At 40.9% G+C, this 26,293-nt stretch overlaps 1 protein-coding gene across 8 annotated transcripts in view; it reads right to left on the minus strand.

Annotated features, from left to right (window-relative positions):
- The window catches only part of APLP2 (amyloid beta precursor like protein 2), a 72,601-nt gene extending 65,208 nt beyond the window's left edge, over window positions 1-7,393 (minus strand). For 6 of the 8 annotated variants that reach the window (XM_065568959.1, XM_005308590.5, XM_005308591.4 and 3 more), the window contains exon 1: window positions 7,095-7,280. In XM_065568959.1, the coding sequence (XP_065425031.1) occupies window positions 7,095-7,184 (90 nt within the window). In that variant the 5' untranslated portion in view covers window positions 7,185-7,280. Of the gene's footprint in view, window positions 1-7,094 lie in introns of all 8 variants that reach the window. The other 2 variants (XM_005308588.5, XM_005308587.5) reach the window with 2 other exon arrangements.
- Window positions 7,394-26,293: the final 18,900 nt, after the last annotated feature.

Raw genomic sequence — 26,293 nt, forward strand, 5'->3', positions numbered from 1 at the left:
CCAGTTCTATGAGATAGGTATATCTCCATATATTGTATTATCTGATCTCACTCCTGGGATGGGCAAAAGAAATTCACCTTCAGCCAAGGTACTATGCTTGGCTTCTGTCTTACAGGCAACATGTAGGAGTAGGTTCAACTACAAGAGAAGTTGCAAGGTCACTTGTCTTCCTCAAGGCAAGTAAGTTAGAGTCGCACAATGCTGTTGAATTTCCTGTATTAATCACCAGAGATGAAAAGGGAAGTATGTTGCCCCAGTGTTCAGGTGCTGTATTTCATAACATTTTAACTTTTGCACCTAAGTATAAACAAGCAGCATACAGATGAGTAAACCAAAAGAGAGAGAACTCCTGTTTGAGTTACTTTAGCTTAAATAAAAATATTTTACCACTGATAACAGCATGAAAATTGATTGCAAGTAATGTGCTTGACTGGCAAATGGTGCAACTATGCCTTTTACACAGAAAGCATATACAGGCCCGCCTCTCCAAATGGGTGTTTATTTTTCCTCCAACTAAACAGATCTAAAAGGTCCACTGTAATGCCTGAAAATGAAGTGCTGTTAAGCAACTTAATTGCACAAGTTTCTGATCAGGTTGATACCTGATTACATAAAACCCTCTACTCTAGAGTATTTTTTGCCGCTACCGAAGTTAATTTAGCTTCACTTGCAGAACCATCAGTATTTTGGTCACCCAGCTAAAGTCAAAACTTAACACTTTCTTTTGGAACGCAATTCTGAAGGTCTGAGTTCTTTGAACTCAAACATTAGCTCAACTAGCTAAGCTGCCATTTTATAGCAGCTACAGGAAGCTAGACAATGAAGTTAAAATGACTTCAGCCTAGTTTCTTTTGAAAAAAAGATTTTCACAGTACCTGTGTGAGGTTGGACTACAGCTGAACCACTTGAATAGTTAGGTATATAAACCATATTCATTCAGTAGGAAAATAGCCTATTATGCAGTCCCATGGCAGACACTACTTAAGTCTCACAACAGGAATTAGTCGTTTAGGGCCTGATCCTACACACAAACACTTACTGCATAAGTAATGATACTTACAAACTTAAATGTTTAGAGGGTATCAAGCACTTAGGTTTCATGTTATACTTGCATGGAGCAGTAAATTAAATATTTTTAAAGCTCGTAGGAGTGGCAATGTGCGATCAACTGAAATTTAAAAAAAGGGTAGAATACCAGAAAACTGTCTGACAGATCCAGATTCTCTTGGAAGTAATGAAAACCCTTTCACTTAAGACAGAGGCACAGTAGATATCCCACTAGAAAACAAACCAAGGAGAGATTGACTGAGCTTAAAATCTTTTCTACCTCTAACAGCTTGGTTAGTCATAAAAAGTATTTTTAAAATTTGTTAGGGTTAAAGTCCATTAAGACATTTTATTTGGAGTTCACCTTTACCTTTGTGAGAAAGTACAAATCTCTTTTTAAAATACCCCTTATATCCTAGTTTAGACAAGCCCTAACTCAATGAAGAACATTCAGGTCCCTTGCACTGTAGGAAGAACTGCAAGTGTCCGTCCCACTACAAGCCCCCTTTAGTCCATTATTAAAGGGACACTTGGAATGGACACCTTCTTGCGTCTTCCCCCCCTTACTATTTGATAACAATCACAGTCAGTGAAAATAATTATTTCTCATTTTCAGTTTTACTTCATGATTTTTACTTTTAGCTATTTTCCCTGACTAACTGGGACTTTCATAGCAATGGGGAAATTCCTTTTGAAAAGAAACCTGACTGCAAAAATCAAGACAATTAACAGGGAGACTCTGGGGGGAGACACCCCCCCCCAAAAAACTTTCAAGATTACACTGAGCTCTTCTTCTCCTGAAGACAAGCTCAGTGTAAGCTCAAAAGCTTGTCTCTCCCTCCTCCTCCCCCCCACAACAGAAGTTGGTCCAAGAAAAGATATTACCTCACCCACCCTGTCCCTCTCGTATCCTGGGAGAGAGACTAACATGGCTACCCCACAACTAGATATCAAGTTGACAGTATCCCTCCAAGATAATCCAATTATAACATTCATGCTTTGCCGACAATCAATTTGTCACTACTGGCTGATAAATGAGTGATCACATACATACACGGAAATTCAACAACAACATGTATTTCAGGAAGAAACAACTCAGGATCCTTCAGCTACAGAACTAGGTGTGAAACTACCAGAATAATGGATAGAACACTACAGGTGTCTGAAGCATCCCAACTATGAGCTATATATCATTGTAGATTAAATGCCATGCTTTCGTCTCGAGAGTATTAATTAAAATCTTTAGTAAAAGTGAGTTTTCCCTCACAAATGAAGACTGAAGGCGAACAGGCCAAAGACTACTTTAGTGTTCAGAGTGTTTAGCAGTTAGTGATGAGGTTAGTTTAAAGTGTTGCAATCTAGCATTAGAGTTAATGGCTCAGTTTTTGTATAATTGATGTGAAACTGCAAAGTGTTATGCTCATTTTGCATTTGCAAGTTACATGAATCTAGGATCAAAGTCTGAACCTTTAATAAAACATTTGTTGAAGATGCTGCAGGCAAAATAAGTTCTGCCTGTAAGATACTTAGCCCATAAACCTTATACAGAACTCTGCATATAGATTACATTAGACAGGTTTACAAGAGTAAAAGATTAAGATACTAAACTTTCCTTGGACTACTGGGTGTTGAGGGGGACAAAGGGGCAATATACAGCAATAGATGCTTTGGCCCTGTTACTTCTATGTTTAGGGGTAAGGAATTAAGCATTACTATTACAATATGTATTTTTAAAAAGTGAATAAATCCATCTCCTACAAGATTACACATCAAATGTGTGAAGACAATGATTACATTTTTTTTTTCTTTTTACACAAACAGGAAATAATGTTTCAAAACAACTACAGGCAAGCAACCTCTACACCTTAAATTCCAGAAAAGCTGAAAACATTCTCCAAATAATGGGGTTTACCTCTCTCCGTCATTATAACTTGCAATAAGAACAGCAGCACCTCCCGGTACTACCTTATGCATGTTTTCTATTTGTCTTTCTTCCTTACATCTAAATACATATCAGAGGGACCTTACCTCTAAGACTTGAGAAAGTCTTTAGATATGCTCATATTGTTTACATATGGAGACTGTGATAAAATGCAGCATGAAACTTAACTACGAAGCTAGCTTGCTTCCAGTTCTAACAATGTGGCTATTAAATTTTGGGAACTGAAATTTTACAGAACTGATTTCTTGGAACTGTAATGTGGGAGTGGTAATTTCCCCAAGTGGTCATCTGCTGAGTCAAAAGAACAAGTCACCGAGGCTGGCAGCAATGGTACAAGACATCTATATTTGAAAATGCCCAAGTGTACCAAAAAAACAACAACATTGACTAAACAATTATGCCTCAAGGTGATCTGGTTTATACCTCACCCAAAACCCTAGTTGTTGTTCAAGATTGCTTATCTATGGGCCATGCCATTCACAATAGCTATATAAAAAGGCCATTAAAAATAAATCTCATTTTTAAAATCTTGTTACGTTTGTATTACTTCAGACTCAATTACATAAAAGGTCAAGCGAATAAAGCAGAAACTTAATGTCTTTAAAGGGCTTGAGAATAGAAATGAAGGAGTTGATAGTTGGAATAAAGACTGAGTTACAATGATTTTTAAGCTTGACATCCAGTGTCTTTTTGAAGCTCTCCTAGCCAACTTCGCAAACAAGAGGCAGGAAGCAGAAGTTCAAATAATTTAAGTCATCTGAACACACACCACTATGCAAGAGAAACCACCATTAGATAGTTGCCACAATCAATGGACCAGCTCTTCTGCTGGGTGTTCATATTCCAATTTTTTTGGAAGGGACCTTGTCCAAGCTACATCTTTCATCAACACATGACAGGGCTCAGGGGAGAAAGTCTGACTGTCACCAATGACAGGTCTTTGCAGAATGCACTGTCCAATATGAAGTTTCATGTACAGATATTTTCCAACAAAACACACACACTGAAATAAGGAAAGGAAAAACAAGTTGTTTGCAGATTACTGGACATACATAAGACAGGCATCTGAGATATTGAAGTGATAGAAAATCCACCGAATGGGAACATGCCAAAGCAAAGCACACACAGTCATGCATTTTCCTACTGCAAGTAACAAGTGTATAATTTAAAATTATCAAAACCATGATATTCTGCAAATTCTAGGAAATGACCTGGCACCCATACTACAGCATTGAACACAATATAAAAATATAGATTGGTGGTGAACTCAACTCACAACAGTTTTAATTCTTGTCTACACTAACATTTCACAGCTGCAATTCTCCACAGGTAATCACAACAGTAGAGGCTGGAGTATCAAATGGATTCAAACTGAGTTGTTTAACCCTACTGAGGGCAGGTTTAAACAACAGTGGTAAATACGCATAAGCTACAGCCTCCACCCTTCATACCACACTAATCTCATGTCCTAATTTTTCTAGTGTAAACAAAGCCTTGAAATAAAATTAAAGCTATTTTTGCTTTCAAACAAAGCAGTTGGCACGCCCCACATGTAGTGCAAGCTCATAAGCAAATCTTTCACAAGGGATGGGTATAAGCAGCTGAACTTGTCTAGGATATGACAGAGGAAGTGGCCTACAAAGTTGGCAGAGGTTTTAACAGGTGCAGGAGATTAAGCCAACTATCTCAGAGAAATACTAAAGGCTCTTCACTGGCAGGTCAGTGCCAAGTAATCTGATCTGGGCTTTAGCTAGAATTCCTCAGGCCCAGCCTTAGTTATCTCCCTGGCAAAACACCACCAAGGCAGATTTTTCAGGATCATGTCCTGTCATCAGCTTACCACCAGGATACATCAGACCTGTAGTAATTTTTGACAGAGAACCATAACGCATGCAAAATAAACAGGTGAAATGCCATTCTCTAAGTGATAGTTGCACAGGAAGGGGGGGAAAAAATCACTGACTATATTAGTTCAACAGAACATCTATGAGGAACCTTTAAAGAAATGTTCTTGCTAGTTGGTAATTACAGAAATCTCGGGGCTTCAGATTTTAGTTCAGTGCTGCTGTAGCCGTTCTGCTTAATCAAAGCTGCTACAGTCTTACAGAAAACTAAGGTGTCAAATCAGGCCATTCATAAATATCCACAACATGTCTGTCCCGCTCTAAAACACTATCAATGCAAGATGGATGTAGCAATTTAATGTATGTATTATGAAATTAGAACCTTTGTATTGGATGATCAGCATGTGCTTAACTACCTATTGTGAGAGTTCACCCTGGTAGACAGATTATGTTGAAAATGGAGTCCTAAACTACCGTGAGATCTTCCTATCTGCCATGTCCTGTAACTAGTTAACTTAGAGAAGTTTGTTGTTTAAGGACTTCAAGGAAGGGAGCCTTAACACTTTTTATTTTATTCTTCCCAATTTGGGGAAAAAAGACATTTAAATATTTCCTAGTCATCAGATGCAAACCCACTGCACTTGGATAAAGCTTTAATCTGAAAGACAATACAATGGATATTTTAAAATTGAAGATTTATTCAGAATCTATTAAGAGGATAATGAAGCCTTGGCCAAATGGATGCATTTAACTGAGGCTTTTCCCTATGAAGTTGCCCTCTAATAGCCTAAGCTTCTAGACGAATCTGAGAAACTCACATTTCTTGTTACCCTGCCAAGAATGCAGAGGTCAGTTCTCATGGGGAGGGGGGGGGGGGGGGGAAGTGTTAGACGAAAAAGGTACCACAGAGGGATTCAGCTAGTTAACCCTGAAATCTGAAACCAGACAGGAAAAGACATTCCCAGCCTAATGCTGCAGCATTATTGTTGACACAAAATGAAAATAAGAATTTGTTTCCTCCTATCCCAGGACAGATTTGCATGAACCTGTCCAACTCAAGACCACAGCATCAGTTCTTTCGACGCAGGGAAAAAAACAAAACAAAAAAAAACGCTTTATATATTCCAGGAATCCTAAATTGTCTTCACAGGCAAAAGGAAATTCCGCTACACTTATCCTTTCAGATCAGAAATTGCTGTTGCTGCTTTAGAAACAACATGTTAAGATGGCGAAATGTCCTCTTTCTACAGAACTGATACCACCTTTCCTGAACCATCTCCTACCTAGATCTGCTGGCCAATGAATATTTCATCGCTTTCTGTTACAAAAGTGCTGCCCTTGGATAGCATTAGATTCTTTTGGTACATGTAAAAAACAGAAGGACACTGATGACACCTTTTCCTTAAGCTCAATTTGCAGACCACTGAATTAGGAAAGCAATTATACCCCGTTGATACTGGACAGCTATAACAAATGGGCAAACACAAGCCAAACATGCCCGCTGGTATGCCAGCATTTCCATGCTATGGCCCGAGACACTAAGGCATTACAAACGTAACACAATCCAGGCGAACAAAATTATCAGAAACAAATCAGGCTGCGAGACTTGCCGTTTCAAGTTCAGCTCCTATATGTGAAGAACGTGACACCAGCTACACCCCGACGCCCCCCGCCCCCAGAGGACTTCAATCACCAAGAGGGCGATGGGGTAACTTCCTTTTCCAGTCCCGTTTTACCCTGATTTGTTATCCCCGAGCTGGGCATTGGTGGGTGGGGTGCGGGGAAAGTCACCCAAAGCTCTAGAGCCTGAATCAAGAGGGAAAATAGGCTGCAAAGCGAGTGACAGTGTTTGATCCCAGAGAGCAAGGCTCTCCTCCCCCCCTCGGAAATGGCCCCCCAGTCAGAAAGTGGGGGTCTCTCCTCCCCCCCCTTCGGAAATGCCCCCCGGTCGGAAAGTGGGGGTCTCTCCTCCCCCCCTTCGGAAATGCCCCCCCGGTCGGAAAGTGGGGGTCTCTCCTCCCCCCCCTCGGAAATGGCCCCCAGGTCGGAAAGTGGGGGTCAGAACAGATAATCTGAGGGGGCCAGACGGGGGGCTGGTGATTCCCCCTTCCCACCCCGCCCTCGGTGCCTTTCACGCGGCCTCTGCGGCGGCTCCGCGGAGGCCGGGCGCCGCCACTGCGCCAAGGCGGGAGGGGGCTCTGCGGCGGGAGCCCCCCCGGCCCACCCACGCAGAAACCCCCACCGCTCCCTGCGGCCCTTACCTCGATGTAACCGGCCAGCGTGGCCGCGGGGCCGGTGAGCGCCAGCAACGGGATCAGCAGCAGCAACGCCAGCTCTCCGCTCGCCACCATCCTGCCTGTCTTCACCGCCGCCCAGCAGCTTCTGCGGCCTTAACGCCCCGAGCCCGGCGACAGCGGGAGCCGCCTCACAAAGCCACGCCCACGCCAATCACAGAGAGCGGAGCCGCGAAACCACGCCCCTGTCCCAGCTCTGGCCAATCACAGCGACGTACAGAGGACACGGCCGCGCCCCAGCTCCAGCCGCTACCAGAGCAAGACCCTGCGAAGGAGGGAGCCACGCCCATCACTCCGAGTCTCCGCCAATCAGAGCAAGAGTGACAGGGGAGCATCCGTGCAGCACCCGCGCCCCCAAGTGCCAGCCAATCACGGGGAGTGGCCCCAGGCTGCCAGCGCCACCACCTGCCACCATGCACTGCCACCCAGGTGTGGGCTGGACTTGGGGCTGGAAAAGGGGCGGGGATTCTGCGGGTCGGAGATAGGGTGACCAGATAGCAAGTGTGAAAAATCAGGAGGGGGGGGGGTAATAGGAGCCCATATAAAAAAAAGCCCCAAATATCAGGACTGTCCCTATAAAATCGGGACATCTGGTCACCCTAGTCGGAGAATGGCTCCACTCATCTCTGACTCCCAGGCCCAAGCCCAATGTCTGGTGAGCAGCCGCTTTCCTAAGCCCTGCAAGAAATTACCACCTTAAGACCCACCATGGGACCATGCAATGAAAGAGAGCATCAGAGGGGCAGAGTTAAGGCTGGGTGGGCAGACTTTCTGGCCTCAGAATGTTTTGGCAGCCTTAGTTTTCTGTTTTCAACGTTTTTGGATTGGATTTCTTAGGGTTTTTTAAAATGAAGAACAAAAAGATATAACAAAAAGCGTAAAAAAGAGCCCCTCTCTCTATAAGAGACAGAAGGAAGCTGGGCTGGTTTGCAAATAAAAGAACCAAACAGCAATCCCACAATCTATTTATTAACTAGTAAATTTCATAAAATGGAACAATTGGTCTGCATTACTGCAATGCCCCTGTAAGGAAGTAGAGGGCCACAAAATCCATTCAGACCCTTTTAGACCATGTTATTTATTTTTAGAGACAACATGTTGCATAACTCAGAAGTGTTTGCTACAGCACAGCATGTTAACATACAACTAACGCTGTAAAAACTGAAGTGTTCTTAAATATAAAAAAACCCTAAATAAATCAAAATAAAGTTTAAACATAAATCTTTCACTAACCTTTTTTGCAGGGGATTACTAAATGAAAATAACAAAGGTTAAAATCTTCTTAACTTTGATGGGCCAAATCATCTGGCTGTGGTCCCCAGACTGCCATTACCCATCCCTGCTCTATACAGTTTTACATTAAGTGCAGGTTTGGAATGCTATGCTCTGCAATTACAGATTCAAATCCCAGTATGGTGAATTCAGCTCTTCATGATTTTGAGAGAGAAAAATTGAATAGTAATAGTAACAGGATTGCAGTAAAACCATACTCCAAATCCGAGCTCCATCGTGTTAGGTACTGTATAAACAAAATGAAAGCACTAAGCTTCAAATCCTGAAAACTGTTTAGGCAGTTTCAACGTCCATTGAAATCAATGAGAGTTAGGTGCCTAAATACCATGGAAGATTTGGGTCTAACTGTGAGTGGAAAAGATTACAATATAATAAACTGCTTTTGGGTTTGTTTGTTTTTGTTTTTAAGGGAATAATATCTACATTAAAGATCTCAGAGCAATTTTTGTAAAATAATATGTTTGCCCCTCGGATGTCACCTACCCCCACTTTTGTGTAGTATGCTGTAGTCCCTTTATTTTTTTGTACTTCACCCAAGAAATGGTTTGATTGCAAATCACAAAAGAGCACAATGTCAACTCAAAAATAATCAGTGTAAACAGACATATTTCTCTACCTATGCCACTTAAAACATCTTAGATTATTAAAACTGAACAAATTTTAAAAATCCTATTTACTTGTCACATTTGTAGCACTTTTTTAATTTTTGCTTTTCTCAGTTTAGAAAAAAAGGCAATGAAATCAATTGTATTGCTGTTGATCATTTCACTTTTAGAGCTTCTGTGCTGTTATGTTTGAATTGCGGCATTTCAGGAAATGTTTAAAATCAATTGTAGCAAATCTGAGTTGACATGTGATTCCACTATGTATATAATTTGTAAAACACTTGAGTCCTTCAGAAAGAAAAACACTGTATCGAGGTAAACCGTTTATTAGTTATTTATTATTTGTTGTTTGGCTTTCACAATGATGTAGAAGATAGTCAAACAAAATGTAGTGGGTGAAATCCTGATCCCATTGAAGTCAATGGCTAGGCATTAATGTCAATGGGGCCAAGATTTCACCCCCAAAATCTAAAAGATGCCACTTCCTAAAACAGAAATAGTTTCTGTAATATAATTAAAAAATAGATATAATTTAATATACATCAGAATAACTTCAGAAGCAATTTCTACATTTGAAAGAATAAACATTATTTAAAACATGTATAAAAACCCATCAGAATTATTTCATGGATTAAATTAAGGAAGCATCTGCTACAATTTACACAGTTTATTCTCCATAATTTTCATAGCCGGATGTGCAAGAGTGCTTACACCGAAAAACAAAGCAAACAGAAAAATCCCAGGATTTTCGGACAATTAGATAAAATTACAAACCCTTTATATTCTTTAACTTTTACATTCTTCACACACAATCACAAGTGATTTTTTTTTTTCTGAAATGGATGCAAGGAAGATTGCTGAAGTGTTGTAAATGGGGACAATCTGTAAGATAGATCAATAAGCAGCCCAGTTTTAATTAAAATGGCCAGCTGGTCCACTAGTCACTTATTACAGTCTCATTTTTTTACAGTACTTGAAAACCTTTAAATCTCTTTTACTGCAGTCCTCTGGCATCTGTAATCTTCTTTTAAACTTACCCAAACCCAGCTGGAATATTAATTGACTCCTTTAAAATAATACATTTTAATGTATATACATTTTTAATGTACAATAAGGGTGTACTTGATTCAATTGAATATATTTTGAGTTAAATTTTTCTCTTTTACAAGGTTATCATTAAGATATTTTTCATTCTCCCCAGCTCCACAAGAACACGTTGTTTATATATCTTTGGGTACAGCCTCTCATAGCAAAGATATCTTGAAGTGCTATATAAATTAATGAGCTAGTAATACTTAGCATTTATGTTTATATAGCACTTTATGAGCATTAATTAATCCTCACAACTCCCCTTTGAGGTAAGTAATTTTGCAGATGATGAAAAGAAGGCAAGGAGAAATTCAGGTGTCAATTTTCAAGTGTCCACTAATTTTGGGTCCCCAACTTGGAACCTGTTAGGGCTTGATTTTCAGAGCTGCTGCAGAGATTGAAGTCAACCGGAGCGTGGGTACTCAGCACCTTTGAAAATCACCCTGCAGGTGTCTCCCGTTGGGCATCCAAAGGCTGAGGCGCCTAAAATTGGTGGACCCTTTTAAAAATTTAGGCTTAAGTGATTTGTGCAGGTCACATGGGGTCAGTATCAGAGGTCAGAATAGAACTCAGGTATCCCTACTTCCCAGGCCCATGTTCTGTCCATTGGATCATCCACATTGCTGCTCCAAAATTACAGCAGTGTAGCAGCTGTACACATAAAGACGGCAGCATCTGTGCATCCTGTAGCCCACAGGATTATTTTGCTAGCTATTATATCCTACTAATCCAGCCAGCCGTATCAAATAATATGTTTATCTTTCTGAATTAATCCATTTCATTCTTATATTTTATCAGTATTAATTCCTATGAATTTAGGATGTGTTGAGGCATATGATATGTGTTTCCTAATAATTATACATAGAATAAGTTTTGCTGAAATGCAAGAAGCCTACCGGCCTGTATCCAGTAAGATTCGCTAAATAGCTAAAAGTATAATCAGTTAAGAGTAAGTCAGCATAAAAGCTGGTAACCTTTGGCACAGATAGAAATGGTCCCTGAACTTTGGGGAACCAAAGGGAGCAACTATACACAACACTGAGCAGGTTTATCCGGCATCTGCAACCAGTTGGTAACTGCAGGGTATACACAAACCTGGAAGTTGCCAAGAGAGCCTAGGGTGGCAGTTTTTGGAGTGAGATAATCCTTATTAATATATAGAGAGTAAGTGTCATAATCCACTAACCTATAGGATAAGGTACCCATACATTTCTTAGGGTACGGAAATAAGATTTGGGTATAGTAGGTTGGGCATGAATTACATAGTGTCAGGATCCTATGAAATACCTTGTAAGAAGGGGGCTTTTAGCTCTTTCTTTTCTTTGTTCTCCTATATTCTATAGACCAGTGGTTCTCAAACTTTTGTACTGGTGACCCTTTTCACATAGCAAGCCTCTGAATGCGACCCCCCCCCCATAAATTAAAATCATGTTTTTATATATTTAACACCATTATAAATGCTGGAGGCAAAGCGAGGTTTGGGGTGGAGGCTGACAGTTTGTGACCTCCCACATAATAACCTCGCGACCCCCTGAGGGATCCTGACCCCCAGTTTGAGAATCCCTGCTATAGACTATCACACTATCAGCTCAGCTTGTGTAGTACAGTATAACTACTCAACTTTCCTAAATATTGGGGAAGCCAGCACCATCATGTTATTGGGCATGCCAGGAGTATGGTCGGTCCTTCACCTCTTATTACCGGGTCTTTAAGGAAGGGCGTGAGTATGTTAGGTTAAGGTACTTATAATAGGAATGTTACCACTAGGAGTTTTGGAATTCTTTTACTGTTTTGCAGTTATAAGTTTCATAGAATTTATTATTCTTTTGTTAATCTCAATAAAGTTTTTATCAGTTTGGTATTGTCCTCAGTGTAAGTGTTTTGCCAAGCACCCTGAGAGTCCTCTCCTGATATAGAACTCTCTGAGTTCTTGGACCCTGCCATCTGAATTGGACAAGAACCTATAAATCTTCTGGTCGGATGTGGTCAGTGGCAAGCCATAACAACTAACCCATAAAATTCAGGTCAACAACCCGATTGTAACTCACCCACAGTTTATACATCTGGAATATGGTTATTGAGAGAGGCAATCCTAGCTAGGACACTGAGGTTATCCTACCCTTCTGGAAAGCACCTTAGTTCTATAACTTCCACAAGGACAGTCACCAGAGAGGAGCAAAAGGGACTGTATTTTAGCTTCTTACCTCTTCTAGTACAGCATCCGCCTACCACTAAGCTGCAGTGTTAGCAATGGGTATCAGATGAAGTCCTGGCGTGGGACTTGAACTCACAATCCTCTAACTCAGAAACCAGAGTAGCCAGATAACCATACTGTCACATTTACACAGGGAAAGAAAAGATAAGTAAAATTGTGGGGCTTCTCACCCATGACATATTTCCCATTAAAACAGATACAACAACAAAATGTGTTGTAACAGGCAAATCTTGCTTTTCACAGGCAGGCACAGAGGGCTCCAGAAGCAACAGAAGTAGTGCAGTTCTGCTGCACAGGGACTAGATTTAAGGGATATATAGTCTTGTTGCAGAGCCAAGGTGTGTTGGACTTTTTCACATTTCCAGGACATGAGTAGTTCAGGGAAGGAGCAGCAGCAGGGCCAACGGATCTGCTACTGTAACGATCCATCAGCCACTGCCTCTTGCGGAATGGGGGGGGAGGGGAGATAAGTGGTGGGTCTAGAAAGGGGCATAATAGTGTTTTCCATTTGACTACTTGTCTAACGCTCGCCACAGAGGATTAATTTCCCTTCAGCAGCTGTAGAATCTCTTTGCACAAAGCCTAGCTAGAAGGGGGAGACTATTAGCCCAAAATGCATTAAAAAGTGTAGCATTGTGGTTTGACAGTAGGTATGATAAACTGATATTTCAGTATCGCAAGACCAGATATCCATCTGGCAGCCTAATTAAAAAGGAATGGAATGTAACATTTTGCAAATGACATGTGGTGCAAAAAACTGTGTTTGGAACTCCTAGGAGAGAAGGAATTTTTAAAATAAAGCTTTTGCTTAAAAAAACACCCAACTGAAGTAGTTTGGGGACAATTTCCAAATCGCTTGTGATAAAATTAATAGGTGCTCTCTATAAAAATAGTCTGATGACATTATCATCTTCTGGGGTTACTTTGCTAAAGCTCAGCTAGGTGCAGATTTCTATGATTGTCTTTGCTGAGTTTATCAAGAAATTAAGGGTGAAGAGGATGATTATTTAAAGCTCAGTATTCCAGTGCTCTCAGCAAGCGCAGAATTCAAGGAGGGGCCGTTGCTATCATCACATGTAAAATGTCCCATTGGGAAGGTTGTTTACTTTATAAAGTCAAAGTTGTGAAATGGGCGGGGAAGTGGGTAAAAACAGGAAGTAAAAGGGAGTTCTGTGGAAAGTAGATGAGTGAGGCCGCATGAGAGTCCGGCAAACTGTTTGTTGTACTGACAAGCATATGACTGTATGGTAAGAACAAGGGCTGAGAGGCAAGACACTTAAGTTCTAATTCTTGGCCCTGTCACTGTGTGACCTTGAGATAATCACTCAAATTCTACTTCATTTTGCCCATTAATAATATGGAGATAATATTTGTCTACCTCAAAGGAGTGAGTGAAGCTTTAATTAATGTTTCCAAAACTCCGATGAAAGGTTCTCTGTAAGTGAAAATATTAATTATTATCTATGTTATTGCCTACAGTTTCTAAAGAGTTCTTAACTCCACTTTGTTTTAGTCTAGTCATGATAGTAGCAGAAACTCTCTGTAGATCAGAAGGGAGATTCTGTGCTGTACATGGGGTACACCACAGAACTCATAGCCCATGGACCGGTGGGGGAAAGCCACCTTTGTGCCCTGCTCCAGGGGTCAGAGTGATCTCCATTGTAATGCAGACAGCCTTGGGGGCTGGGCTGCCGATAGTACCTACCCACAGCACTGTCACTCAGAATCAAAGCACTGCTATGTGCTGTGGCCCAACCCTGACACACCCCTCCTATCCCCAGCACAGTCACCTACACCAGGCCTTTGCCGGGGGGAAGCAGGGTTGGAAAACAGCCTGCAATTGTCTTGCTTGATTGGTTTCTATGCCGGGGAATTTTCTCCAATTGGATCCAGGGCTTTTAGAATCCCCTTTTTTGCTGCTCTGGCCATTTTACCCAGTGTACTTGTGCCAGAGCAGCAGCTCTCACGCTGTGTCTTTGATCAGCTTCTTTTTTAAATGAAAAATCCTTGTGTGTTTGTGTTTCTCCTGTAAATAATGTTCCAGTGGAACCTTTTCTGTTATTTACAACTTGTGAGTCTGCACAGCTGTTTAAAAGGAAAGAGGCGACTCCTGGCTGAAAAGATCTGCCCCCAAGGCATGTTAAGTCAATTGGTAAGGAAGGAGAACAGAAGAGGTTGAGGGGGCCTGTGGTTTGTTCCAGTAGAGAGCTGTGCCAAGAGCATTTGTCAGAATCAAACTCATCGTTGCAGAATGAGTCTATGAGAATCAGAAAGCCCTTGAATATTCCCTCTGCTCCCCTCAACTCTGCAATTGAAAGGTTGTAATTGAACTAGCCTTCAAGCAGTAGTATTATATGGGGATTTTAATTAAAATCTTGATGGAAGATTTAAATGGGATTATGTCATTTGTAATAGTGGTGAATGATAGTTTCATGCAAGCTAGAAATTGCAGAGGTAGAACTGAGCCAAGTCTGGAGCTAAAATACTACCCGAACAAGGAAAATTTGCAGGTGTAAAGATGCTTTCAGCTGTCAGTCCTCTAAGCAGCTTTGTAAAGACACCATGTAAAAATAATTTGATTGCAATTTCCTCCATTATTGTACATAACATTCTTCCAACAAAAGCAACTACAGTAGACGTTAGGATGAGTGAAAAGCCTTTTGCCTTTCCCCTTTGGTCGCATCCAGGCTTCAAAAACAACAGAGTTCATGACACAGCTGATCCAATTACAAGAAACATTGCCAAGTTGTGTCCACACACAGCAGCTTTTTTCAAAACGCAACTAACAGTCAAATGGATGCATCTGTGCACACCTATTCTGCTGCCTGTATTTGTGTCAGAGTGTTTCTGGAAAATCTGGGCAGCTATCCCATATTGCCTCAGCAGCGGATAGAGTATTTGGAGGACATGAAAGCAGAGCAGCAGCATGTGGGGTAACGCACTCTGGGAGGAAGAAGGACTGGCCAAACTGGTTATACAGGCACACAGTGGGGGTCCCTACCCTGTGGCAATACAACCTTACAACTTGCTTTCAGAGGAAACCATGTGCCATCCTAACCATCTGACAAGGGTCAAATACACTTAGGTCCAGATTTTTAAAGGTATGTAGTTGTTGCTGTGCTCAGCATTGCAATGCCTAACTGATTTAGAAGCCTAAATCTCATTTTCAAAAGGGATTTAGGCCCTTAGAAGCCAAAATTCCACTGACAGTAGATGGGATTTAGATTAAGTACCTAAATCACTGTTGAAAATGAGATTTAGGCTACTAAATCAGTTAGGCATTGCAATGCTGAGTGAAGCAATATCAAAATACCTTTAAAATCTGGGCCTTAGCTACTACAATTTATTATTAACTATTTTGTACATGTGCAGCAGCCGCATCTAGGGTCAACCATGCAACTAACTGGTTATTACAAGGCTGGTGAAGAGATGTAGTTTAGACACAGCCTTTACAAGTCAGCTAGGCCCAGATGCTCAAAGGTATTTAGGCACCTATCTCCCATTTTAAATCACTGGTAGTTAGGTGCCTAAATGCCTTTGAGGATCTGGGCCCTACAGCTTGGTCCAAAGTCTATCTACCCAATAGCCTTTGGGTGAGAGTACTTATCTGAAAAACAGTAGATTCCAGGAGAAAGTCACCACCCATACTTGACATTGGTCCCTTGAATTTGGCAATGGAACTTGCTCAGAAAAGGTCCAAGACTCATAGAGAGTCAGAACTCAAACTTGCCCTCGAGAAGATGACATTCCAAGTCACAAAGACAATACACGGGACAAGAGGTGCAAAGACTTCATTGGTAAGGACAGCAATGAAGGAAGCTTTGCTGAGGAAGTGGGTTTTAAACTCTGGTTGAAGGAGAGGGCTCCTGGTGTATGGGGAACAAGAGGCTGCTCCAAGGACAGAGGAGGAGTATGAAGAGGCCTTAAAAACCAGGGAAAATGGTGCAATTCTGACAAAGTAAAAATGACAAGAACTGCTAAGAAGAAGCCTAGGGAATGAGGGGGGATGTGGGACGAAACCCGAATAAATATATATCGTAAGTGGGGTGGAGTTGTGCTCAGAAGACAAGGATAAAGACATGAAAGATGATGCTGCAGGCAAGAGGGAAGCCAATGCAGGGATCTGAGGACGGGAAGTAATGTGGCAGAACGGTGAGAGATTGCTGTATTTGTGGGTAGTGGCAACTCCTTCTGTCCCTCCACACATGCCTATTTTAACAGGGTGGTCTGCCCTTTTCCATGCCAGGAGTCTGGGAACAGCCAGCCCTGTTTGAGTATCAAACCCAGCTGGGAAAGGGTCAGGTATAAAGGGCTGAGAGAGCTCAGTTGAGAGGTACTGTGCAGGAGGGAGATGGGCTCCTGCCGCAGACTCTAAAGTAGGGGGACTGATGGGAAGGGTATGTCTTCCTATTAGCCCTGAGAGAGGCAAGGGGAAAAGCCTCTGGAAGATGTAGCCCAGGATGGGCAGAGGAACTGCTTCGTTTTAATGTCACCTGTTTTGTATTGGCGTTAATAAACCGTGCCCTGTGGGGAGGGCCTGAAAGAGACTTGGGTGTGGCACTGAGTTTCCCATTAGTTTGGTGATGCAGCCCACTGACCTGCAAATCTTTAAGGGGCATGGAATCTATCTTGGGGGACCCCTAACATTTGAAGAGTTCTACTGCTCTATATTCTGCACATAAACATGTACCGTTAATCTGGCTTTCACATAATGATGTTGGGCAGGCATTTTAATTAAACAATTTTTTTGTAAGATTTACATTGTGGCTTATGTTATGTGTTATAGTGATGGATTCTAGTCAGATCCTGTCTCACATACTAGCACAGACTCTTACAAAGAGACCACCAGGTTCTTCTGATCCTTTCGTAAGTAGACTCCAGAATATATTAAAAAAGGGAAAAGTTGTACAAGGATTCTCCATTTGGACTACCTAAATCACACTGAATTAGAGCCGGAGCGGCATGCTCAGGGAGGAGGCGGAGCAGAGGTGAGCGGGGGTGCACGGCTCCGGGGGGGGGGTTAATTTCTCCTTATTTGGAAGCTGTTCCATACCCCAAATAATTTTTGTTGCCCTCCTCTAATTTTAACATATCTTTTCTGAGATGGGGTGACCAGAACTGCACACACTATTCCAGGTGTGGGCGTACCGTAGATTTATATAGTAGCATTGTGATATTTTCTATCTTATTATCTATCCCTTTCGTAATGGTTCCTAACATTCTATTAATTTTTTTAACTGCCGCACATTAAGTGGCTGTTATCAGAGAACTAACCACAATGACTGTTGGACCCTTTCTTCTAGTTCACCTGTGAAGAGCAGGCATCATTGGCCCTTAGACTATTTGGAACAAAGGGTCTAGATAGCAGAAAGGTCAATTGAACTGTTTGTCTCTCCAAGCTAGATAAATTGAATAGCAAGCAGTTTATTGTATAGGGGTCTTTACTATGAGACTTTAAAAAACAAGTCCAGTCTATTTTCTATGGACATTAAAGATCTCATGGACACTTCCACAGAAGGGATTTTCCCTGATGTCCTTGGACATAATTTCTCATCCTCTTTGCACTTCTGCCTGTCAGTTTCCACCCAAAAGAAGATTGTATTTCAGTAGTGATGAATGCCATTACTTTATTTGGCATGAAAGGGCTAAATTCAGACTTGGTAGAAGCAAGGGTAACTCCACAGAAGTCTGTGAAATTGCACTTATTTATCCCAGATCGGAAGTTGGCCCAAATATTCTCTAGAAATGTAAAATATTACAGTTGGATTGTTAATAATGATTTCACACATGATGGGAAGGTGAGCACTGATGTAGAAATAGTTATTTTATGGGAGAGATTTGAACATTATTAATCTACATTTATTTGCCTTCTGCAGTAAAAGAAACTTGAAAATGCAAATAAAAAATGGCTTTTACTACTTACAAGCGAAGGCAGTGATCTGATTCATAACTGAGTTGTTTATTCAGTATTAACTCACAGATTAGAACTGAAATCACCTTAACAAATGACATGGCAAATGAGCAACATGGAATGTGAAAAACCTCAGAACTTGTCCTGTTTGTAAAGATGTCAGATCATCTGCAGCACAATAAAACCAGAAGGGTTTTTTTCCACACTACCTTTTTTGGAAAAAAAAAACTCAGGTGTGATTCAGTGCATATTCAGTCAGACATTATGGAACTAACTTGTGCTAACAAGCTCTTTTACAGCACACTGAGGTTGCCCCTTCATTCTTCTTCATCATTGTTTGTGTGGTTCATAAGCAGCAGGGCGTGTTAAGTATAATATGACACACAGGAAAAGAGGAAAAGTAATTTTTAAAAGTCCAGCAGATATTACATCATGACACGGTAATGCTTTGTCTGTTAACAGGTCGTCTTCTCTGCATCAGTTGCACCAATACCTGATACTTAGGGCTACTTTTTCTCTGTTTTTAGACCAATGTACCTCCATCATTGGAATTACTCCTGATTTACACTGGTTTGAAATCTGAATCAGTGACTGCATCTCTGACTGTCCCATTTTGATAGTCATCCTCAAGCTGTTTTTCCTATTAAAAAAATCATTAAATTGGCAGCCTTGATGGGAGTACAAAGCTTCTCAATTCAAATTCATTCATACTGTAGCCATATTAATACTTATTACTTCTCACAATTCCTCTCCTGGGGAATCTGCAATGTTAAGTGATTTGCACAAGATATACCATGAGTTAGTTGCAATGCAAAAAGCAGAACTCAGAAGTCCTGGCTTTCAGTCCTTTGTGCTAGCACCCATATCACATTTCTGGCAGGAGCCAAGCAGTTTTGTACTGATTTAGGCCCCAGCCTTGCAACTTGATCACTAGCATAGAGCCCCAATTAATATATACAGTCACTTCCTACACAGCCTTGTCGCTAAAAGTCAGCGTGTGTAAACGCTCTTCGTCGGTATTTTGTTGGCACTTTTGCCGATAAAATATTTCCAGCTCCGCTTACAGCGTTAGCTTTGTGACAAAGCCCCGTTCACACTGCCAGTTGCGTCGGCAAAACTTTTGTCTTTCGCGGGGGGCTTTTTTAAGTACCCGGGAAAGACAAAAGTTTTAGTGACAACTTCCCAGTGTAGGCACATACCCTGAGAGATCTGACCAGGAAATGGATCCTGGTGTCTCCAGGGGAAGAAGTGATTCGCCTGCAGCTTACGTCCACTAACTTAGAGTCTTAGAAAGAAATCAGATGACTTAGTTTCTTTCCTGAAGTATTCTGGTGTCTCAGAAGAGAGGTTGTCCCCATGGAGATCTCTGCTTCTCCAAAGCCCAACTCACTTCTCCTAAAGTTTGCTTCTTATTATTGCACCTGCCTTGAAATGAACTGAATTTAAAATGTATCTGGTTTGGGTGGCTGGGTTCTTTGCTGAAGTGTTATTTTACAACTTCTTATTACAGTGTTCCTCAGTGCATAAGAAGAGATAGAGCAGCCCCATGCCTCCAACATTATCAATTCACTTGAGATTGGGGGCCCTGTTTTCTCAGCAGTAGAGGAATACCATTGCACAAAGACAGGCTATGTGGGAGCTCGCATTTTTAACACTGATATCAATAAGACCTGCAGTTTTAAAACAGACTTACAAGGATTATTCTGATTCTAAATTTTCCTCACTTGTCTCAGTCATTTGTTTGAATCCCTAAGGACTACGCTGAGATGTAGCTATCTGGTAAGTTATATAAAGGACATCTTAAGTAGAGCCCTATTGGGGTTTGGTTTTTCCCTTTAAAATGCAAATAGCTGGTAGTTAATTCCCCATTTGGGAATTTAACAGCTGACTTTAAAATATGCAGCTATGATAGAAAAACATATTTCAGACAGCCCTGTAGTGTGGATAAAGAAACATTGTTACATGAGTACAGATTCTTCTAGTTAGTCAGAGATCTTTATTCATCTGCATTTTAAGTACCTTTACCAACAGGTGGCAGTATATTGAAACACATAATTACTCATAACTCATTATTGCTTTTGGCCAAATTCTGCACCAACATACACCTTGGTGCAACCTCACGGAAGTGTATATGAAGGTGAAATTTGACCCTGTTGTCTACTCCGTAAAATACTGTAAAAATTATGCATCAGCACATTTAAATATATTAGTGCAATGATCTCCCTCTCATTAAAAGAAGTCACACTTAAACATTCTGCTTTTTTGAGAACTTAAAAATTCAGCATGTATATCCTGAAAATAGAACCAGCTAACAGAAGGGTTGTTTGCTTCCTTTACCTATTATACACTCACTTATTCTCAGCTTCAAAAATGACAGAAAGACTATCCAAAATAGGTATCTATCCAATGATGAACTGAAAGTGAGATTTCTAAAGGGAAATTTGCCATCTTATTCTTCCATTTCACTTTCCTTTCAATTTCAGTAACTGCCAGTTTTTCAAGTATAAAACATAAGAGAACTGAATAATAACAATAAATAATAAAAGCCAGAAAACACTTACGCCCTTGAACCAGATTATGTTTCAAAAAATCTGCATCATAGTAACGACGATTAGGGTCCAGTTCTCTCGGTGCTAAATGACATTGTCTTCTAGTGAAGTCGTTGGGCCTTCAGAATGTTCACGGGATCGGTCCCTAAGTAGTTAGTTTAACTAGAGTCCTTGTATCTGCTAGTTGTTCCATCTTCTGGAAAATATATTTGATTCTCACATTTTAATATAACCCCTTCCAAAAAGATACATTCGTACACACACACATACACACTCAACAGTTTTAATCTCATTCAGGCCTCCAAAAATGGATTTATTTGTCATAAGTATAGCATGGAATGAATGAAATTTTGTCTAAAAAGGAATGACAAAGCTAAATGTCCATTGTAGTCTAATATTAACAAATAATATCCAGTTTCAAAAATATATAGTACTTGGATAGCCCCAAGATGGTGCTTTATAAACAGGGCACAGATCCTAAGCTGTGGCTGGAGAACATTTGCACAGCTCAGGATGAACATCAGGCTGCTCCGCAGCATAAACTAGAGGAGCCTATAGGCTACTTTAATCATGATGGCTGCTGCCAATGGGCAAGGGGCCATTTTGGCAGCTGGGAGTTGCCAAGACGCCCTTGCCATGTCTTCTTTTCTGGCTATCCTCCCGCTCACCACACTGCCATCCTTGAGTGGTGATATAAGAGTTACTACAATGACACTCCACCACCCGAGGATTCCACTATAGTGGAGGGTGGCAAGGGAAGCCAGTTTTAAGACCAATTTGTATAAGACACTGACTCAAAAATGCCGTAAAGCAGGGCAGGATCTGGGCTGAAGTCTCTGCCTGTATCTAAGGCCCTGATCTGGCAATGGGTTCTGCAAGCATGGACCCTTGTGCACATGCAGAATGCTGTTCACTTCAATGGGCAAAAAGGTAAATCCCATGACAGATCCCTTGGCGGAATCACAGACTAAATAATACCTGCAGATCCCAAAACTTGAACAACAATTAGTTAACAGTGAAAGTATTCCTCAAAGAGGTACTGACATTCGGGGGCGGAAGGGGGGAATTGAATATAAGAAACAAACAAAACTTTTTATGCCTTTCATCTATTTTCTTGATATATTTTTTTCTGATTCTATTTGCTTAGTATCAAAGCTATTGAGGATCTCTTCTCTCTTTAGTGCTAGAGACTGGCTTGAATCAAAACATTAAATCTAAAAAAGCCCCAACTCTGAGGTATTTGAAATCCACTCTTGGATCTTGCTCTCTTCCAGCCAATCCCCTTGTATCTGATTTTGCAGTGAAGCCTGAACTGGGTTTGTCTAATGCACCGTGCATCCCCTATTCCCAGTCAGATTATTCCTGCCAGGAGTGGGAATAATTGACATGGAATGCAGGCTGAATGCGTCTGAGTCAGGGCATATACATGCTAAGATCTGCGGATCCTGCCCTCCTAACTCTTGCTGAGGGCCCCCCACAACATCCTCTTTGCAGGTTTCTGGGGTTCCAGAACCAGGACATGACACTTGCACCCTGTACCTTCTGGCTGTGGCTTTTCAGGCATATGCATACAGAGAAGGATTCAGCCCATAATGGTGTATTTGAGAAGTCATAATAAGTAAGTAAGAAAGTAAATCCATTTATGTATTAGCTGAATATCACTGACATCAAAGCAGAATTTTTGGAAGCCTTCATGATCCATCGCTAACTTTGAGCCCTCAGCAGTTGACTTCCCAGTGATCTGTCACAAACCATCCATCCATCTCCTCGCAAGTCGTCCCTTGGCTATGTCTACACTAGCATTTTTGTTGGCATAACTTATATTGTTCGGAGTGTGAAAAAAGCACCCCTCTGAGTGAATAAGTTACACCAACAAAAGCGCTGGTGTGGACAGCACTATGTCGGCAGGAGACACTCTCTTGCCAACATAGCTACCGCCGCTTGTTGGGGGTGGTTTAATTATGTCGACATCGGCAAAGAGCGGCTACATGGGAGATCTTACAGCGGCGCAACTGCATCAGTACAGCTGTGCTGCTCTAAGGTCACTAGCGTAGACATGGCATAATGACCAAGTTAGTTTATTTTTTGTATAAACGGTTTCTCTTCATTCCAGTTTGTTCCAGTCTGAAATTTCTTCTTTAAATACAGATGAAGAAAACAGACGTGCACACTAAACTGTCCTACTTACTGTGTCTCAAATATTTGCCTATGGGGTTTTCAATAATTATATAATTCATTGGTTAGTAATGCATAGTCACACAACCTCACCTTCTGTGTGGCAGAGGGTTCTTTTATTGCAAATCAATCAAGCAGCCAGATGTTGAAAAATCTAATAAAAGAGCATGAAGCAATAATAATTTCAAGGTGAATAAAGCCATTTAGTGTATGTTAAAGGACTGCTGTAAAGTTGTTTAGGCCTAAATTATGCTATTGATATGCTTTTACCATGGAGGAGTTTTTTTATTTCAATGAAAAAAGCATTTTGTTGAGGTATTAAATTTCCCTGCAGTGTATGCAAGCTAGACATTGTAGCACAAAGTGCCTGAGAATCGGAAAATAAATTAACTAGAAACAAAACCAAACCTCACACTGATTTTCATTTTCAAAGCTAAGTAAAATGTAAGCAGCAAAACAAAACCCCAAAGGGTGAAAAATAAATCAGATTTTTAAAAAAATCTTTCAGTTTAAATAATCATGAATTATTAGTAACAATGGTAAAAGCATTTTGAAATACATATATACGAACCTGAGTGAAAGTGGAACCTGGGCTCTAACCCACTCACCCCCGCCGTGCCAGCTAGCCTGGATTGAAGGCATCAGCAAACTCTAGTGAGAGGTTTGCGTGTCTAGATGGGAGGGATGCTTAGGGGCAACATCCGGGCTAAGTCTGCATTGAAGACATACTCTCTGTGATATTTTCCAATATGATCCAATACGATGTGACCATCAGGCCCAATTTTAATTCTTGTGTAGGATGGAAGCTCAATTTTGTTTATTTGTTTAAATGGAATTAGAACCTAAAGAGTGCACTGCTTGACATGTTACTGTACACAGTATATATGTGACTATAAGAAAATAAAAATTGCTTTTCAAAATCTGGCTAGGTAATACAGCTATTAGGACTATATTTTGTCTCAACCTTTCAGATATATAACACTGTAGGTTGACAAACCAATAAGCCGAACAAACAAACAAAAAACCACAGCATCAGTTTGCCAGGTTCCTTTCTCAGGAACAATTGTATACATTAAGCAAAGAATAAGAGTTACCAAAACACTCTCTAGCTCAGGATTTCTACCCTAGACCTGCAGTCTTGGGTTCAAAGCCCATTTGCTCCTGGAGCAACTTGTTTTATGGCACTATCCACAGAGCCCCTGTATTAGAATGATTGGTTACTAAATACTCATTTGCCCCTAAACCCTGCCATAATCTTTTCATTTTACAAGCTTTCCAAAGCAATGAATTGTATATCTGCAGTGCAGAGACGATGCAGGCAAATTAATCAGTCAGGGCCTTTTAAAAAGTGGATATCAGAATATTTTATGACTATTTATAATGCATTTCTTTTATTATTAGTTATGAAATATTTACTTTCCACCTGACAAGTGGCATGGAGAAATAAAAATAAAATCAATCAGCAAAATTGCAGACATGCAGAGAAATGGCTTTTGTTTAAAATCTCCAGACTGCTTCATCCTTATTCCCAGGGACTGAACAGACATCACTAAATATAACATAATTCACTTCCCAAATATTTCTTTAATAGAGTTAATTGTGTGTGCCTCATGTCCGTCCAAAACATCGGATAGACCAATTCTTAAACCACTGGAAACCAGGAAATACAGAGTCAAGGTACACACTAGCCCCACCCCACAACCTTAACTCTGCCCCTGGAGCTGGCGAGATCCAAATAAGATATATTGTAGGAATGTTTCAGTCAGGGCTGCCCTATAATAGGCAGACATAAGTAAGCGTGCCATTTTATATGGAGTGTTGTGACTCACAGAACTGTACTTTCTCATTCATCTGCATACGCCCCAAACTCTTGACCAAAGGACTCCAAATACGCACCAAAAAAACCAGTCCTGCACCTGTTGTGGCATACCAATATTCAAGATAAATTCACTATGCACATCATTTAGAGCATTTTAAACATTTAAAAGAGCACATAGGATCAGGGGATGAATATTGGGAAGCAAAAGATCAAGTGACCCCAAATTTGCACTCCGAACTCTACTCCAGCACCTGTTGTAACATACCAGTTTTCAAGATAATGTCCCAATGCATGTGGATTACAGAGCACTTTGAAATGTCAGATATTAAACCAGCAGCTTTGGGTTCAGGGGAAAAATTCCAGGAGCCATGCTGAATACAGGCAGAGAGCACCTAATGTGCATAACACATATTCTCAGAAAGCTATGTAGGAAACGACTCAAGTTTACAGTATATGGAGGGGAGGGACAGCTCAGTGGTTTGAGCATTAGCCTACTAAACCCAGGATTGTGAGTTCAATCCTTGAGGGGGTCATTTAGAGATCTGGGGCAAAAATCTGTCAGGGCCAAACTGGACTCCATGACCTTTCAAGGTTCCTTCCAGTTCTATGAGATAGGTATATTTCCATATATATTTTTTTAAAGTGCTGCTTAGGTTCAACAGACACATATCACATACAGTCACCCACTTACTCTGACATCAGGCTACCTGCAAACCCTCTTAGCAATAGAAGCCCAACCCTGCTACTCACACCCAAATAACTTTCTCTGGCCTGTTAACTTGACTCAAGACCCATAGTAAATCCAACTTTTAACCTGAATAATTTTTAAAATATTGGGTTCCATATATTAGCTGAAATCCATCCCAAACAGGTGATATAAGTTTGGGGAGGATTAGAGCCATAGTTTAAGCTACAGGTGTGCACAGAAAAAGTTATAAGAACCATAAAATGTTGATGTCATATGATTTTAGGGGGGGTGCTATCTCTCAAGAACCCCTTGCTCAAATTAAGACTACTAACCCTACCCCAGATCTGCGTGAGAAACAGCAATTTTTAAAACAATCTGACGAGGCATGTGGATTTTAGAGCACTTAGAAAAACTGGTTGTTAAACAGTAAGTTAGTCTTAACCTTGAATTCAGTAGTGTTATTGTCCCACTATAAGTAAGAAAAGTCTAAGCAATACAGTATTAAGAGTCAGAGGGGTAACTGTGTTAGTCTGTATCAGCAAAAACAATGAGGAGTCCCTGTGGCACCTTAGGGTACCTCCAGACTACCCTCCGTATCGGCTGGTAGCGATTGATTTATCAGGGATCGATATATGGCATCTCGTTAAGACAGGATATATCGATCCCAGAATGCACTCCCTGTCGACTCCGGAACTCCACTGGGGGGAGCCACGGCTGTCAATCCCGCGCCGTGAGGACGGGAGGTAAGTCGGAATAAGATATGTGGACTTCAGCTACGGTATTCCCATAGCTGAAGTTCCGTATCTTAAATCGACACCCCCC

This window comes from Chrysemys picta, chromosome 16, assembly GCF_011386835.1.
Source record: "Chrysemys picta bellii isolate R12L10 chromosome 16, ASM1138683v2, whole genome shotgun sequence".
Classification (NCBI taxonomy): Eukaryota; Metazoa; Chordata; order Testudines; family Emydidae; genus Chrysemys; species Chrysemys picta.